We start from the raw sequence: 17,704 nt of genomic DNA on the forward strand, positions 1-17,704 counted from the left end.
GTACGTGGAGTTTTGCTTAGCACCACTGCACTGAATGGAAATTTTTTGGTAGTCCTGCGTCTCAAGAAGTAGCCATTGACTAAATGTAACACCTTTCTTTTGAAAACTCTAAATTAAAATGCCTCACAGTGGTTTTAAAAATCACAATGCCATCGACTATCACTTTGATCACCTTTATTTCCACATGTCAGCAGTTGAAAAGGTGTGTATTACATGGCATTTCTTACTTTTGTTTTAAAGAAACATCTGAGTTTATTTCTATTTTCTTCCACTACCATTTATTGAAGAGTCCATCTCTGTAAAGTAGAGCTAGGACCATAAAACATGGAGAAAAAAAAAAAAAAAAAAAAACCATTAGAAAAAATAAGTAAGAAAGTGACTCAAATCACATGGCAGCGCACATCTGAAATTCCTGCGCTATGTATTGAATATTTCAGTGCAAAAGCCACAGCACACTAAATGTAGTTTCCAACATCTGTACCATCATTTGGCATGAAGCCTTTATAATCTCCCAAGAGGTGTTTTTTTGCTACCCTCTGTAACATCACTAGAACAAACTTGATTTTATGAAGCCTCTCTTCACTCCACCAGACCATTATTTAATGTTCACAATTTCAATTCTAAATTCATTTTCATTAATATTACTTACTCTCAATAGTACATAGAATTAAGGTTTAATTGGGAAACAAAAGGAAGGGCACTACAGAACACCATAGCTTGTATGGTGTTAGCATTTAGTTTATCAGAAGCAGGAACCTTTTCTAAAGCAAAAAGGAAGGAGAAACCTCTTTCTTTGGACTAACTACAAACACCTTACAGAGCCAATGTCAAGACTCCACAGTGTAATTTCATTCTTTGTCCCTCATCATTACTAAATGCCTTTAAAAGACAAACTTCACTTGTGTTGTAGCAGTAATAGAAAAAGAAAAGTTCCCAAATAAGAATTTAATGTCTGAATCAGGAGCTAAACAAGTACAGTCTGTAAACAATTGCTATACTACAGGCCAAGTTGCCTTAGCCTGTCATATTCCACTAGCTGGGTAAATACTTTTTGGTAAAAATTAATACATATCCAGGCATTCACATTTAGCAAGTTAAGTGCTTTCCCCAGCTTTGTGGCCTCCTAGAGGAACTGCCATCGCAATCTCTGTTGAAGTATACTTATTCAAAGAAAAAATAAATAGTAAGCAGTATGCCAAAACCAGTGATGTAAAAGGAAAAGGCAGGTACAAAATCAGACATGGGTAGGAACAAGATGATGCCATTGTTAAGAAAAAGTCAGGTTTTATTGTGTATCGTGGCTTGGTAATTATTGTCACAGAGAGCAGTGAGCAGAAGGCGGGAAGCACACTGGTCTGAAGAGAAAGGGGGGAGGAGTCTGGGTGGTGTTTAATGTTTCTTTGGATAGTTAGAGCAACCTGACATCACAATGAATGGAGGCTCCAATGTTCCAGAGGGAGAAGGAAGGAAGAAAGAAAAAGAAAACATAAATTTTAAGGAGCATACTCTAAAAGCAAGCTGAAACACACTAGGTACTGAAGCAAAGGTAGACAGTTAAGACAGTTATTAGTTCAAGGTCAAACTCAACAACTAAAAAGTAAATATTAACTGGCAGAGGTTAATATGCCTTTTTTTCTCCTGGTCAGTGTCCTCTGATTCGAGCTCCCCATCATCATGCAGATCAGCGGAGAAAAAGGGGTCACTGATGGATCTGTGGGCTTTCAGCAAAGAAACACTTCTCACGGCCGGAGTAGAGGCGCTACTGTATGTGCCTGCACGTTATCTGTGAATTGACTTCTTGGATTCCGGTGCCATTTCTCAAAGAGTGATGAATGAAGGGCAGACTGAGAGGTTCAGGCATCACTGGGGGCGGTGCACCCCATTCTCCACCTTCCCCCATTTCCCTGACAGCCATGGTGCTTATTAGCCAAAGTTGTGTATCGCCAGGCGGAACATGTCGTTGGTACACACCCACGCCTCATTAATGTTCTTCAGGATGAAGCTCTGATGGAATCCCATGATGGGGTCATCGTCTGCCTGAGAACAAAATGATACATAAAGACCAATAGGATTAGCTACAGTGATACATTTCATCGACTAGACAAAAAAAAAATGCAGTCAGAAATCTTGGGACTACAATTATTTATCAGGACACTGTTGATCAAAAGTGAGCTCAAGAACCAAAATTCACCCATTCATCTCAATTCAGGTCCATGCAAGATCACAGAGCAAAGGTATTACATTCCACAATTTGAATCAAATTCTAGGTCTGGATTTTGGAATCACTAAACAGACAATGCAACTGGCAACTTTGTCAACATAGCTGATTCCAATGTAAAGTTAGAAAATCTATAGTGCCTAGACTTCAAGGGTTGCGATCTGAAAATGTACAAATGTCTGACAAATTAACTACCAGAAATAACATCTAGGACTGGATTTTTTTAAAATTCAAGGCCCAGAGTTGAATCATTACTAAGAGTGTCGAATGCTTAACACTGCTTCAAGCCATTTCGCAGGGCGCATGGATACCACTGTGTCTAGACCAAGTAGGAGCCCATGTTTTTCACTATGTGCTTATACAGATACTTGTACGATAATTAGCAACCTACTTTGTATTAAGCAATCAGAGGTATCAGGGAACAATGGGATTTATCGTAATTTACTGCAGTGTACCTTAACAGAAAAATCTTGTTTTAGTATACCCATTAAACAGAAAACAACAGAATACCAACATGTTATAGTGAATGAGTTACATCTTTGGAATTTATATCAAAGTTTAAACTTAAGGGTGCATTGACTTTTTCTTGCCCCTCTAGTATTAATTTCCTTGTGCTGATATTTCTGTTTAGGTCTAAGAGGTTTTATTAAGTTACTCATATTGTAGGTATAAGGTGAGGGTAGAAAAGGTAGGAAGCACGCATGGGTTAGCATCTTTGCAAGGGAATACCCAGTTATCAAGGTCAAAAGAAACTGAAGCAGAGCATACAAAAAAAGCAATCAATATTCAAAAAACAAAATATGAGCAGAGTGTCTCAAAACCAGGAATCTAGAGAACACAAGAACATGCTTAAATTTGGCACATTCAGAAATGACATGACAAAGGCTTTGCCAATCATACAAGAAAACAAGAGCTAGAAATATACAAACTAATGAACAGCTAACAAGACACAGGTGAGGGACCTTGTGGTGGGGAGCACAAAACAGGGCAGAGACAGGAACAAAACAATAAAAACAACAAAGAACACATGGGAATTAGGGTGCCAGGAGGGGGGAAACTGTGACAGCATAAAGATGTTTTCTCAGAGCCAGTCTGCAGTCTGCTTTGCTTCCACATTAACCATGAAACAGTAGCCGACATTCTGCGTCACCTGTTCATGAGTGCTGCAAAGTACACTCTGCGCATGTCACATGGTACCATGTAGTATCAGACATTAGTATTGCAGCTTTTTTATGGGTATCAGTAAATAAGCACCATCACTTATAATTGGTACCAGTATCTGTATTCCTAGTCCCATCAGTTTACAGATAGTATTCAGTGCTTATACCTATATTTTAAAGAACAAGCAATGGGCTAGTCAAAAATGCATTAGTCTGAAGATGGCCAATAGGGTTGGGAGATAAGGAAAAATTAATGACATTTACATTTCCAAATACATTTTCCATACTGAATATCTCTTTGCCATTAGACTACTTATAAATTCCTACAACTGCAACATCTTTCAATGTACATGACAATATGTAAGCTATTCACAACAAATACAATTTTGATAAATTGTACAATGTGTTTCTAATCTGATATATTAACACAGCGGGAAAAAAAACATGACTTAACATACCAACTGTTTGATTTGGTGTGTAGCAAGATGGGGAAATGGGTAAGAATCCAAAAATTGGGCCAATGTCCATAAATCACATTATTTAAAACTTAAGACAGAATGATATGCAGAACCTGATGATATCCAGCTTTCCATGGCAGAATTTAACTGTACACTCTCAGTTCTCACCCTAATGGCCAATACAAAACAGGCAAATAACAGATCTGTAGCAAGCTATTTGCTTGCCATGAGTATGGTCACCCTAAATGCAACTGTACATGCCTCTAAATCTAAATTATAGTAAGCACACCCAAACTGTCAAGTCACTGCATACATAGAAATGTAACTTGTCCTAGAAGCATGGAGGTGATTAAGTTGGATTTTACAATCAATTCCTCCTCTACAGAAAATGTAATTCTAAGATCTAATATATATTTATATCCACTATGACCAATCTGGAATGCTACATACACTGTAACCTGACTGGCTGATAAGGAGAGATCAAAAAAAAAAAAAACTTTACTGGTTGTAAATTTAATACACTGTCTATACAACTCTGTCCAAATCTTTATAGTAGTAGTAGGCATCAACACACATGAAATGTTATACCCAGCCATACCACTGGGGTCTTTTCATTATAAATGCAAGCTTTGGGGAAAGGTCCAACACCACCACAGCTGTCATTATCTATACACTTTAACTTGCACAATCACATCACACCTTCATCCCCATGTTCATTCTTAGTTTTCAGGGCAAAGCCACACGGATAACATTCACCGCATAACAGTCAAAGCTTGGAACAGATTACTTTGGTCTGAAGACAACTCTTCTTAGAAAACATTTATTAAGCTAGTGTGTTCTGTAAAGCTAGTGTGTTCTCGTATATTAGGAACAGATTAATTCACACTGAAAGCTTTCCCACGTTTACAAAGTGTCACTATATGCTATAAATACAGCTTAGAAGAGTGGTCTAATCGCTGGAGAAGAGGAAGAGGGGCTGGACCTGAACGCTGCCCAGTGTCATTACTAAGAGAGCCTGTTTGAACCAGGGCAAGCCAAGCAGAGCACAGGTCCTTACACACAGTCGGAAGGGAAGGGGAGGCCATGTGAATAAAGAGGGTGCATGAGGTCAAAGGATGTGCGGGGCAAGTCTGAAGACCTTGTTGGCGCGAACCCTGACATTGCTGTAATGTTTCAGCAGAAAGGTCTTTTGGAAGCCCAGTACCTGGTCTTCATCAGCCTGACAGATACACACACAAACACACAGACTACATCTCTAAAATACCTCTTCGTTGAAAAGATTTGAACGTGCAGCTCCATGTGTCACGTGCCACAAGCACATGTTACTGGAGTGGAGTACAGGCCCATGGCTCTTTCCAGATATTTCGGAGTGCGCTGCCTCAGACAGAGCCTCCATTCTTCCCCGATAATATATACATATATTGTATAGCAGGAGGAACTGAACTTAATTAGCTCACTTCCCACCAATCAAACATGCTAAAGTAAATGCTGCATGAGTAGAAAGTGTAGGAGGCAGGGGCAGTGAGGCCAAGTAAATACTTACTTTTAGTTGTCCTACTACCATACTCAATATGCAGCTGTCAGGAGTGGGCTGGTGATCTTGTGCTGTTATGCTGTGGGCTATTTTTGTGAAGGGCAGACTCTGAAGAGACAAAAAGATGCATTACAAACACATTTGCTAACTGCTTGGATGCAACTTATGCTTAAGTCCTGTTCTCCGTGTAGAAATTGGCATTCCGATAAAAACAAGGCATTCAGGGAATTGACATTGCGCATAATGTTGCTGCCCAAATCATATAAGACTTCAACGGTGTATAGTTGCAAGCATACATGGAAAGTTCCAAGAACTCCAGCCTTGCATGGCTGCAGTACACTGAAAGAGAGGGAGCAAAAAGCACAATTCAATTTGCCTGTATACAAATTTCCAGTCATGTGTTGAGCCTGGTGGCTGAATGAGGCCAAGCACTGCCAATATGAATTCATAAGCCATCCCTTCCAAAAAGCAAACGTTTTGAGTAGGGACAGCTACACATTTATAAGAGTGGCTCCTTCCAGTGCCTATTTAGGGGTAATTGAGTCCAAATCAAGCAAATAAAGCCTTACAGAGAGTTTTTCGACGATCGCTGCTTTTCCCTGGAATTGCTGCCCTTCCCACGTAAGGCATGATGCATCGATCTGTAAGAGAGAATCAGGGCAGGTAAATTAGCAGACAGGCCAATGTGATATGTGAAAGACAAGCTGTTTCCCGTTCTTCCTACACTTTACTGGGCAGAGAAAAATAGAAGAGGCCAATGACTGACTGCATCTTACAAATTACAGACCACAGCTAAGACACTGGGCAACCCAAAGATAAATGGAAATGCCTGAATATACTGAAAAAAAACAAACAAACAAAAAAGCACGAACAGAAAGGAAAACCAGCCTCTGTGATGCAGTTTTATTCTGACTGTCCTGTATATAAGGTTTTACAAGCTTAACTATGCCACCCAGCAACCAGAGGGAGTGTAGTATAGTGGGGCTAACGGTGGCCATTAGGAGAAGCCCATTTCTTACACAAAAGACTCTTCTGAAAACTAGTGATACTAAGCTTGAATCGAGATTTTGAAAAATAAACCCAAGATAGCTTGTACACAGCATTGTTGAATTAAAGTACGCAAGAGATATATTTTATAAAACACCTATTGACAACATTGCCCTAAGTAATGGAATTAAATAAAGAGACACAAATGAATCCCTCTGATTGTACAATGAACTTATTCCCCATTAATACTTACATATATTGATCCAAGCTGAGTTCTGTCTGTGTCAAACAGCTGATAGTAATGTTGCACAAAGCTAGATCCTATTTGTTCCCAAATCGGCTTGTCTCCCATCCTGATTCACCCAGCTACAGGCACTAGTGGGAAAATTGAATTGAAACGTTAAAATATCCTATATTTACACTATATGTGTTACTACATCTCAAGTCAAAGCTCTACAGTATCAACTGATAACCTAGAGTAAAAGGACAGATTATGGTTAAAATATAATTTACAAATTTTCCATATAATCTCAAATATAGTTGATCAAGCAAGACAAGTATAGTATCAGAATTATGCTTCTCGTTTTCAACTGGAGCCACTCTGTAAATGTAACTGACAAGTAATGGAAACTTATAACCATCAATTAGAATCAGGCAAAACGCATTCTGAAATCTCTACACATCTTACACAATGTAGTCTGGTTATATTCATAAAATAATGTGTAAAATAATATCATATATTTAAAATTTTGGATCTATAGATCAAACCAGATTTAAAATGTCAAAGTGCACAATATCTGTGCTCGATATTATTTGCCGAAAAAGGACAATTTTTAATCTCTCTCAACCTGTTCAATATTGGAATTCTGGCCGACAATTACAACTGATATTTTTCTGGGGGCTTTAGTGTTGAACAATAGGCTTTATTATCCCTGCACCAGTTCAAGGAAAAATGGCACTATTTTAAAAAGATTGGTAAATAAAATTTAACATTTTGTTCCTGCAACATATGCTTACAATAATTGTAATGTTTGATTTACCTGTGAAATGGTTATTTTAAATTAATTATCTATTTTTAGTTTAACATGTCAAATTTGTTTATATAGCGATTTTTACAATAGCCTTCGTCACAAAGCATCTTTACATATGTCCAAGCCCAGGCCCAAACCCCCAGTGAGCAAGCCAAGGAAAAACTACCTAGAGCATGAGGAAGAAATCTAGAGAGGAACCAAGACAAAAAAAGGGGAGTCCATCCTCCTCTGGCCGACAATGGACACTACAATAGCCTTAATATAAACAAGGCGCAGAATAAGTAGTGAGAGTGAAGGAAAACATGTCTTATACTCACTGCACTTCATTGATTGATTATAGTTTGAACTTGCTTTAAAATGTATAAGTTATCAGATATTACTGCTGCATCTCTATTATAAAGTGATTCCAAATTCACGATGGCTGTCAATGCAGTTTTCAGCTATGAAATGTACTTTTGTTCACATTTTTATAAATCAGAAACTAGGCAGTCTAGGTCATTTGAGAGTACTTCACCTCCACAAAGTTTGAGGCAAGTGTGTAATGTTTCTGGTATGCAAATTGCATGATGTTACTTTGTAGTCATAAGGTTCTATTACTTGTTAGCTATGTTACTCTTGTAGCTCTAATTTTCTAGACATGAATTAGCCATAGTGTTGGACTCAACTGCAGTGCCAATGGTGAAGTCACCACATAAAATGAATTTCAGTGTAGCCTTATGATTAATCTGTCTTTGCAAAACTGGATTAAACATAAATCAACATGGTCTTGAGATTTTGGATGTATCAGCCATCACTGACAACCAACTGCCCACTGAATGCCTCCAACGTTTCCAAAACCCTAATCATGAAATCAAGACATCATATAACCATATCACTGCAAGTGCACTGCATTTCTGTGCAAATGAAAAACTGCCTGAATCAACAAACCAATCCAATAAAAAATTTTTTACAAATCCAATAGTGTCAAAAAAAGGGGGGGCTATTTTCTATAAAAATGTGCCAAGTCTCCTCCTACTAATATTACTTGTATTCCTACTAATACTACTATGTACAACACCACTTTGTGTTTTTTATTGGTTAAGAAACTTTGTAGTGTTCTGTCTGGGTATAGTTAATTTCACAGAATGTGTGTCAACGGTGTGAACTGGAAAAAAAAACAAAAACAAATGGACACTACAGATACATTTCAGTTCTCTATCTTATAATTATTGTAGTTGATTACTACCCAACAGGCCCGTTATTAATACCCTGATGCGACGATGTTCCACGCCGTTATTGACATTTTCTAAAGCTATGATCAACACACAACCTACTTATCCACGTTCACCGAGTCGGAATAAACTAGTCATGCTAGTACATACCCCACACACGCCCTAGACCAGTTTAGACGCTAGTGGAATGTCACATAGATAGCTAGCTAGCCAGCGAACTTGGCTATTCGGAAAAAAAAGTGATACTATAAAGCTTCACGGAAACAAGACATGGTTTGTTTGATAACCATAGCTAAACGAGACCTAGTTTTATTTAAATATATTTCTGTAAACTGACCATACTGCTTATTTAAACGAAATGAAGGAGTGCTGCCTGTCAGTTTGAACTGACCAGCAAAATCAGTAAAGAACGTGAACCATAACAAACACCTAGGTTAGCTAGCCACTACGCTTCGGTTTAATGATCCAAATAACCATGGCAACATTAGTTAGCCAAGTAACTGCTTATAGTGTGAGAACTACCATGTGCTAAGTCAGTGAAGAGTTAACTATGCTTCGGCCAGATATCAGGCAGCAGAAGTTGCTAAGGCTAACTCACTCAGTCTAACGTTAGCAGGTTAAAGCTTACGCTTTTGCGTGACTTTAAAGAATCGCTCTTACGACTGCTAAAAACAAACTCGCAGTTATATAGGCCTTTACATCTCTTAAAGAACCGATATCAGCTAGCTAGCCCAGCGAGTGTTGATTCATTGAACCCATGCAGCCTGCTAATACACAGCTAACCAACTAGCCGGCTAGCTAGCGTGAGCTAACGCGGAAGGTCTCCGATGTCGCTGGTGCAGCTACAACGACTGAAAGACGCGACTTGGATGGCCTGCAGCCGACGTGGTTGTCCGCTGTCGTAGCGCATGGCTCGATAGGGACATGCGACTCCAGGCAGCGCGTGCTTTCGTTCCATTCTAAAAATACTCTCGAGCCACTTGAGCTGTCCAACGGACTTTACGTGGAGGGGAATTTAGCTTAGCTAAGATAAGCTAAGCTAAGCTAAGCTAAGATAGCTAGGTTAACGCTAACTCTGTCGTACAACATAGGCGTGTCCTACGAGCTACCCTGTCTCACATGAGGAATAATAGTCATTATAGATCAGTGGTATCGTATGATTATATATATACATATATATATATTATAATGATACGTACTTATGTGGTGGAACAATAAATAACCACGTTGACCAGTACGTGGTATTTATGAGTAACAGCTTACCTCCGTGAGCCCAGACCGTATCCCCGGTTCCAGTTATGGCGATTATGACGCGCGGTGGAGAAGTTGAGCTGCCTCCTCAGCTGAGTATGCGCAAACCGCTTACACATTTGAATGCTGGGAATTGTTGTTTTGGGGTTAGTTGCCGCTTGAACATACAAAATACAATATACCAGCCGGAACGAAAAATGTGAGATGCAATTTTTATATGAATTACATTTCACATGAATAATAGCTTACGTAGTCATTATAGTGAATCAATGACATGACATTTATAACGCATTTATAACGCATCACATTCTTTATTTACGTCTTTTTATAGTCAACAATAGGAGTCAAATATTCCGTTCCTACGAATGACGTTTTTCCCCCCAGGATAAACTACTTAACCGAAATCTTAATCTCTTTATTAAGGAACTGAGGTTTTCCACTCCTTGAATCCTTCAATAAGCCTCATTCCAGTCAGTCTAGGTTTTGTGTTACATGGTTCTTATATCTTACTGTTCATCAAAAACATGATTTTCTGTTGTTTATTAATATTTTTCACCAGGTCAAGATGGTGAAAAGAAGTCAGTGGATACTTCTTTAAGAAGTCAGTGGAGAGATCCAGTTTATGCTGGTCATCAAGGCACACAAAGCTGTATTTTGGGGCAACAAGCAGTAGTGCCTTATATAACAGCAGCCATACAACAGGCAAGGTCTTGAGGTCCTTGGTCACTGACCCTTCTGGCCACTCTCTAACCTGTCCTGAGTTAAAATCATTGACCATTCTGTTTTAATCAAGCTCAGAAACCATGAAGTGGAACTACATGTCTGATAACACAAAATGCCACCTTCACAGGATGTGACCTTTTGCTATCAAACTTATAGCTATGTGTATAGGATCGTACCTATAGAAGACACACTTAGTGCTACATAACATTGTTCAATCTATAAAACATTGCATTATAATCATAACATAATTATATAACATTAATTATTAAACATTTTGACACCATTTTAGAATGATTATTTTTAGCTCAGTAAGATAGAGGTGACATGTGATATACCAGTGTTGCTGTGAAGTCTATCATTCACTAACAATTTTTGCAGTCCAAACTACTCTTTATATAAAACAAAATGGAGCCACTTTTCCTTAAATTTAAGATTGTAACAAAATTTTAGATAAAATGTCAAATTTATATTGTAGGAGAACTTTTTAAAATTAATGTTGTACTTTTCCATTTATTTTTTTTAATAAAATTGAATTTCAGACACAATGCACTAGATGTAAAAATGAACTGTGACGAGATTATTCCAATTGAGGCATGGGGCCTGCCCTGCTCACATTGGCCACAGAGAGGCGCTGTAGTGCAACCTCAGTGTCTAGAAGTGCTGTGTGCAGGCGCAGTTCTTTAGTTTGAAAGACTATGCTCAAATTCCAATCCAGAGTTGCAGAATCCAATGTGGGATCAATGATCTTGAAAGCAGTTCTTAAATCCTCCACACTCACTTCCCTACAAAAGAGCATGTGGGGACAGCACTCTTTAGCCTTGGCGATTGACTTCAATTAACCGTTCAGATAACTATATTCATTGTTATCATTCACAGATTCATGGTCTCTCACCTTCTGTCTCTTAGTTGCACCTTCAGCTGGTTAATGTACTGATGTCTCTCTGCCATACCCTGCCTTTTTACCAGAGCCAAAAATTCACTGTTTCCCCCTTCAGAGTCCTGCATTGGGGGGGGGGGGGGGGGGGGGGGGGGGAGGGAAACATTAGTCTTATTTTAATATAGTCAAGTTTCAAGTTTGGTTTATTTGTCACATACATAGTCATACACAGTATAACTCGCAGTGAAATGGTTGAGAGTGCTCTGTCCAAACTGAGGAAAAGAAAACAGGGGTGCATAAAGAAATATAGATATTCTATATATGTGAAATATATATATGCAAAGAGAAATATATATATTCTATGTATGTACAAAAATATATTAACAATGTATGTGCAATATATGTATATTATGATTATATACACAATGTACAATGTATATGTTTGTGTATATATGTACACAATGTACAGAATGTACAGATCCATTTTGTAGAATAACATATTTACAGTTGTTGTGTTACAAGGTAATTGAATATATTTTATATATATATATATATATATATATATATATATATATATATATATATATATATATATATATATATATTTATTATATACACACACACACATACAGTTATACAGTTATGTTACATGGTGGTGGTCCCCACAGTTTATCAGTTTCCCTGATTCAGGGCCTCAATGGCCTGTGGGAAGAAGCTCCTCTTCAGCCTCTCTGTCTTGGTCTTCAGGGAGCGAAAGCGCCTCCCTGACCTCAACAGAGAGAAGAGACTATTTTTGGGATGGGTGGGGTCATTCACAATCCTCCTGGCCTTGGTCTGGCACCGCTTGTAGTAGATGGTCTGCAGGTCAGGAAGTTCCGTGTGAGTGATGCGCTCTGCTGAACGCACTACCCTTTGGAGTGCTTGTCTGTCCTGCTTGGTGCTATTCCCAAACCAGACTGTGATGTTCCCTGTGAGGATGCTCTCAATAGTGCAGGTGTAGTCAAAATAAATCATACAAGATGCATATTTTATATGCATGGTACAGACCACCTTTGTATCTGCAAATATTTGGTGATTTACAATGGGAAAAACAATGAAGCAATGTTACACCAGAAGCAACTGTAAGCCAAGTGAAAGCAAAGTTCATGCTGAACACATTTTCCATATAGGTACATTTAGTGCTATGGTTATGGAGTGTTTTAGAGCTCACCTCTGTGTACAGCCTCTGATAGGCAATGCTTCCCTTACTGGTTTCTTGGTTTGACTGAGCAGCCACCACCAGCTCCTCTATATCCTGCTCCCCCTTCAGGGGGAAAGCCATCCTCAGGGCCTCACTGGAAAAGAGTTACTCATAACTGCATTTATTCAAATCCAATCAACACTGCAGATGCCACACCAGAATAAACATCCCAACAAAACAGAAACATCCAGGCAAGTCGAACAGTCTAATGTTCTAACTGGTACTGCAGCAAAGTATGCGGTTTTTTATACCTCCCTCACCTGAATTCGGATAGAGTTAACAATCCAGTCTCAGCACTGTCAGTCTGTATGAACACTTTGAGGAGGTGAGACAGTAAGAGGGTCTGCCCATGGTACAAACTCTCATCCACCTGCCGCAGAGCAACACTCAGCTCAATTCCACAGCCAACCCTCAATGAGCATGTGCATTTCACCTATTGAAACATGTAGAACAAAGAAAATTCCCAGCATCAAAGGTGATGCTTTAGTTTTCAAGCACCCACCTTGCCAGTGAGAATATCATAGAAGAGGCCTATGAAGTCATCTTTCAGGTAACGCTTGATGGCATCCAGCAGGCTGTAGGCCCACTCTCCTGCCTGGTCACCATGCTGCCTCTCCAGATACTTGTGTAAAAATTCCTTCAAATCGCTGCTGGCATCCAGCTTTTGTTGAAAATAAAGAAAACAGCAATAACTGACAACCTGGAAGAAAATAATCAGACCATTTCTTACACATCTGTCTGACTGACTCAGAGGGACCTTTTCATCTTCAGATGCTTTCCCCTTCCATATGTCCTTTATAATCCTGAGAACATCGTTTTTTTTCAACCTGAGGTTCCTCAGCTGCCCTTCATAGTGCAGATAGATGGGAACGTCACTGGAGCGACCCTGAAAAACAGGTTTTTTGCCTTTAATCAAAGGCATGTCCCATGGAGAGCAATGCCACCTGCAAGAAGAAGTGAATCCTAAGAAAGCCAGAGGACTTCTCGGACTTTTATACTGCAAGATCTCACCAGTCCAGTAAAAAACTCCTTCTGCTCCAAGCTAATGCTGCTTAGCTCCTCCAGCAAAATCTCCAGCCGTTTCTGGCTGGATTGGCCATCCAAGAGCTGAGAACAGCGCTCCCTGCTACCAATTACATCTTATGCAAAACAAGTAACATTACACAGACAATTCGGTTACAGTCTGCACACTATGCCCACTGTATGCTTCTCTTAATAGGCTTTGGTGAGCAGTGCATAGCCCTATACCTGCACACTGCTCCCAATGTGGTCTCGGCGTGGAGGCCTCTTGAAAAACCTCTAGCTCACTCTGAAGGCTGTCTCTCTGCATGCTGACCTCTCGATGTACACCTAGCAGAGTGTCATACTCTGATTTCATTTGGTCAAAGTCTGACTGTAAGGTCTGCAGCTGTAACAGAGAAATTAAGCACTGGATTTGAGACTATACCGGCTGGCCATTTTTGATTTTAGTAGGATTTGAAGTTACAACAGGTATTTTATACCTTTAACAGGTTCTCCTGGTACATGCAGTCTAGATTTTCCCAGTCCCTACGAGGAACCACATCCCCATATTCTGCATGCAAGCGATTAAGCTCCACCTGGGCCCTGGATAGATCCTCTCTACACACCTTCAGAGCCAGCTTTTCCTTTACAGGATCATCATCTTTTAGCACTTCTAAAAGAAGAGAAAATGTTAATACATAGGAGTACCCCAATTTGGGTTGCTCACTACTTCAAGTTGTAATCAGTGGAAGATGCTCCACTCTGTGCTTCAAGGACATCAAGGACAGCTACTAATTCTCAGGGTTATTCACTTTCACCATCCTGCTCCTCCTCAGGCTCCTCATCTGTGCTGTAGCTCATGTTGCTGATACTGGCAATAAGCAGCTTTCGGGCATCTCGCTCCTCCCTGTAGAGCAGATATTGTGCTGCAAGCTCCTCCTTTAGATGACACACCTGTGAATAATTCATATGTTACCACTGCATGTATACACGAAGTGTACTGAGTACAGGGCTCCCATGCCATCTCAAACATCAAATTCAAGCCCTTTTTAAGACCACCTGGCTGTATTACCAAGATAACAATCAAATGAATTCAGTATGTGAAAACTGCACATTACCCTAGGTGTGTAAAAAACGACATCATAATTGGATGGTCACTGAAAGAGAAGATCCAACCTGGGTCTGCAAGCCACGCTGTTGCTCTTTCATGCTTTCTATCACTTGCAGCAGATGCTGCTGCTCCTGTTTCACAGCCCTGATCTCAGCCCGCTCCAGCTCCCTCAAGCCCAGGATCCTTTGCTCACATTGCTCAGACAACAGCACCAGTTGGGCGCGGAGAGGCTCCAGCTCTCGGATCTGCTCCTGCAGATATGCTGCACCAATGGCATCAGAATGCTTTAGTAGAACTTATGTTAAGTCAGAACCCAGCTACAAACCTTTTACATTCTGTAATTACACAATTAAACATAACAATTGGGTTTCTATTAATTTATTTTAAGACATTACTGACATTAAGTTACTTTACTCTATTTAAATGCACTACTGACATGAAGTGGTCTTTCACTGCCACTGCAAGGCTATATATTTTGTTACATCACATAAAAAAATGAAAGCAAAAAAAATATACATACATAAAGTGGTGTCATATTCCCTTTTGATAGCAGACAACAGTGGCTTGTATGTTTTAAAGGCCTCAATAAAATAGTCAAAAACCTCCCGGTATGCCTTCATATGATAGACATAAAGACAACTGAATAAACACACTGTGTTTCTGAATGAATTTAAATACTTCTGCATATATACCATATATTCTGTAATAGTCCCTAAATAAACAGAAAAAATACAATAATGCTAACTGTAAATCTCTGTACTATATATTAACAACAACAACAACAATAAAAAGCCTTTTAACCTGAAGTTTTTCTTCCTGGAGTTTAGGGCTGAGCATGTCTAAAGATGTCAGTTCTCCCTTAAGATAGCACTCTAGTTGCTCCAGGAACCGAGGCTTTGCTACAGAGCCTCCAAATTCATATCCACATCTGTAGCAGTAATGCATTATGAGGTAAGAACCACAGAATCTATCTAATCTATCTATCTATATTATATCTATCTATCTATCTATTTTATATATATATATATACACACACATATATACATATACATATATACATATATACATATATACATATATACATACACACACACACACACACACACACACACAGTGCATCCGGAAAGTAGGAAAGTATTCACAGCTATGAATACTTATGTACATGTGATTTTTTATTTATTTTTTAATAAATTAGCAAAAATTCCAAACAAACTTTTTTCATTTTGTCATTAGGGAGTATTGTGTGTAGAATCTTGAGGGAAAAATGAATTTAATGCATTTTGGAATAAGGCTGTAACATAAAAAAAAAAATATATATATATATATATATATTATATATATACACACAACACACATACATACATACATACATATACACACACACACACACACATATATATATATATATATACATACATATATACATTTTATATATATATATATATATATATATATATATATATATATATATATATACATACATACGTGTGTGTGTGTGTGTGTGTGTGTGTGTGTAGATTCTCTAGAATCTACTATATATGCTATAATCTAATAATACACACCATGAGAGATGTAAACTTATTTAAATTTGAATTTGAAATAGTCTAAAATACCAAGCTGACCCGGATAATTGCTTGATACCTAGATCAGAAAAAGTATTTTTCTGCATTCACTGGGTTATATGTTTGATATATGTGTTAACTGGTACTGTACCTTGCCCATTCTATAGATAATATCATTATCACAACGCTTCTATAGTCTATATCAATGCCATGTATACCAGAACTAATGACATACCCATGGTGTGTGTTCACTTCAGCGCCAGCGTGCTTTTGACCTCTAGGCTTGACAGTTTGGGAACTGACATGTGCAGGCCATGTCGAAAAGCTGTTCAACGTACTCTCAATTTTCGCCTGAAAGTTTCAAATAAAATGTTCACGACATAGACGAAGTAAGTTTAAATCAAAGCCCCGTTAGTGTTAATGATAACGTTAATAATCAACTTACCGTAAATATTTTTGATCTAGGCCGTCGAAACCCCTTCTCTAATGAAGTTCTGGAACAAAGACATTTGGGAAACTATAAACTGCGCATAGGATATGACAAAGGATATGGCATGATTGTTGGCTCCTGTTACTATTAAGGTGATTGATAAAATATATTCATCCTTGCCTTTCAGACATTGAAATGGGCGGCAATCGTATATCCTCTTCTGTCGACATGTGGAAGTTTACAGCAGTGTGTTCGATAAAAATATTTGCTGCGTTGTTCACAGCGCAACTTCAGCAGCGCGGCATTGTTGTTGTTTATAAGTGGTTGCCATGGTATTGAAGGACCCAAAAAGCCCTCAAATTGAAAGGGGACCGAAGCTTGCCTGATACATAATATTTCACTGCGAGTACTAAACATCATGTGTTAAAATACAGCATGATGTTTTTAATAAAGTTTAGCATGGGTAAACTACAGATTTTTTTTAATTTGTATCAGTCTTTGTGTAACGTTAATATTCCAGGTTTTAATTAATATTTCATCAGGGCAACGCTTCACCATAACATATTTTTCACACATGACCCATAGACTTGTTTTTCTGAGCTCCTTCGCTACAGATGGTTAGTTTTAACAGGGTAGATGGCTCATAAAAACAGTGATAATAATAATTCTGCTCACGTAATAAATACTATTCCTCCAGTAATTGTAGACTAGACATTATAAACATATACGTGTTAGATTGGACATGAAGAAGTAAGCCTCGTTACATGACGTCACTAAACTTCAAGAATAGTGGCACCACTGCGACATTTTACCGATTTACGCAAAAAAAAAGAAAAAAAAAAAAGGGGGGGGGGGTCCTCCATCATGCGCTAATCTGCGCCAGATGCTCTATGTGTGTGTGTGTGTGTG

General features: G+C 38.6%; 2 protein-coding genes across 4 annotated transcripts; both read right to left on the bottom strand.

Moving 5' to 3' along the window:
* Positions 1-157: 157 nt before the first annotated feature.
* On the bottom strand, positions 158-9,945 carry nutf2 (nuclear transport factor 2). Of its 2 annotated transcripts, none has more exons than XM_027003986.2 (5): positions 9,863-9,945; positions 6,611-6,732; positions 5,940-6,011; positions 5,380-5,478; positions 158-2,037 (listed from the first exon to the last, which is right to left on the bottom strand). In XM_027003986.2, exons 2-5 carry the CDS (start codon positions 6,707-6,709, stop codon positions 1,924-1,926), a joined length of 384 nt encoding a protein of 127 aa, XP_026859787.1. In that variant the 5' UTR covers positions 6,710-6,732; positions 9,863-9,945; the 3' UTR covers positions 158-1,923. The 2 variants fall into 2 exon arrangements, with proteins under 2 accessions (XP_026859787.1, XP_026859788.2); XM_027003987.2 differs by lacking the exon at positions 9,863-9,945 and adding an exon at positions 5,667-5,709 and having other exon boundaries at positions 6,611-6,700.
* A 282-nt stretch (positions 9,946-10,227) lies between these two features.
* tsnaxip1 (translin-associated factor X interacting protein 1) lies at positions 10,228-17,108 on the bottom strand. 2 transcript variants are annotated; one of them, XM_027004023.2, is made up of 16 exons: positions 16,976-17,108; positions 16,811-16,859; positions 16,601-16,716; positions 15,605-15,731; positions 15,324-15,417; positions 14,869-15,065; positions 14,505-14,646; positions 14,193-14,365; positions 13,939-14,098; positions 13,702-13,829; positions 13,448-13,576; positions 13,193-13,351; positions 12,951-13,060; positions 12,661-12,784; positions 11,466-11,572; positions 10,228-11,355 (listed from the first exon to the last, which is right to left on the bottom strand). In XM_027004023.2, exons 1-16 carry the CDS (start codon positions 17,023-17,025, stop codon positions 11,151-11,153), a joined length of 2,070 nt encoding a protein of 689 aa, XP_026859824.2. In that variant the 5' UTR covers positions 17,026-17,108; the 3' UTR covers positions 10,228-11,150. The 2 variants fall into 2 exon arrangements, with proteins under 2 accessions (XP_026859824.2, XP_026859825.2); XM_027004024.2 differs by lacking the exons at positions 13,702-13,829; positions 13,939-14,098.
* Between the last annotated feature and the right edge of the window lie 596 nt (positions 17,109-17,704).

The sequence above is a fragment of the Electrophorus electricus genome, chromosome 4 (assembly GCF_013358815.1).
Source record: "Electrophorus electricus isolate fEleEle1 chromosome 4, fEleEle1.pri, whole genome shotgun sequence".
Taxonomy (NCBI): domain Eukaryota; kingdom Metazoa; phylum Chordata; class Actinopteri; order Gymnotiformes; family Gymnotidae; genus Electrophorus; species Electrophorus electricus.

Coding starts and splice junctions, on each gene's coding strand:
- nutf2 (XM_027003986.2), bottom strand. CDS start 6,709: ATGGGAGACAAGCCGATTTGGGAACAAATAGGATCTAGCTTTGTGCAA. Junction 6,012..6,610: donor CTCAGCTTGGATCAATATAT/GTAAGTATTAAT, acceptor TCTCTCTTACAG/ATCGATGCATCATGCCTTAC. Junction 5,479..5,939: donor CGATCGTCGAAAAACTCTCT/GTAAGGCTTTAT, acceptor TTGTCTCTTCAG/AGTCTGCCCTTCACAAAAAT.
- tsnaxip1 (XM_027004023.2), bottom strand. CDS start 17,025: ATGTCGACAGAAGAGGATATACGATTGCCGCCCATTTCAATGTCTGAA. Junction 15,066..15,323: donor GGAATATGACACCACTTTAT/GTATGTATATTT, acceptor CCATTGGTGCAG/CATATCTGCAGGAGCAGATC. Junction 13,061..13,192: donor ATGATATTCTCACTGGCAAG/GTGGGTGCTTGA, acceptor GCTCTGCGGCAG/GTGGATGAGAGTTTGTACCA.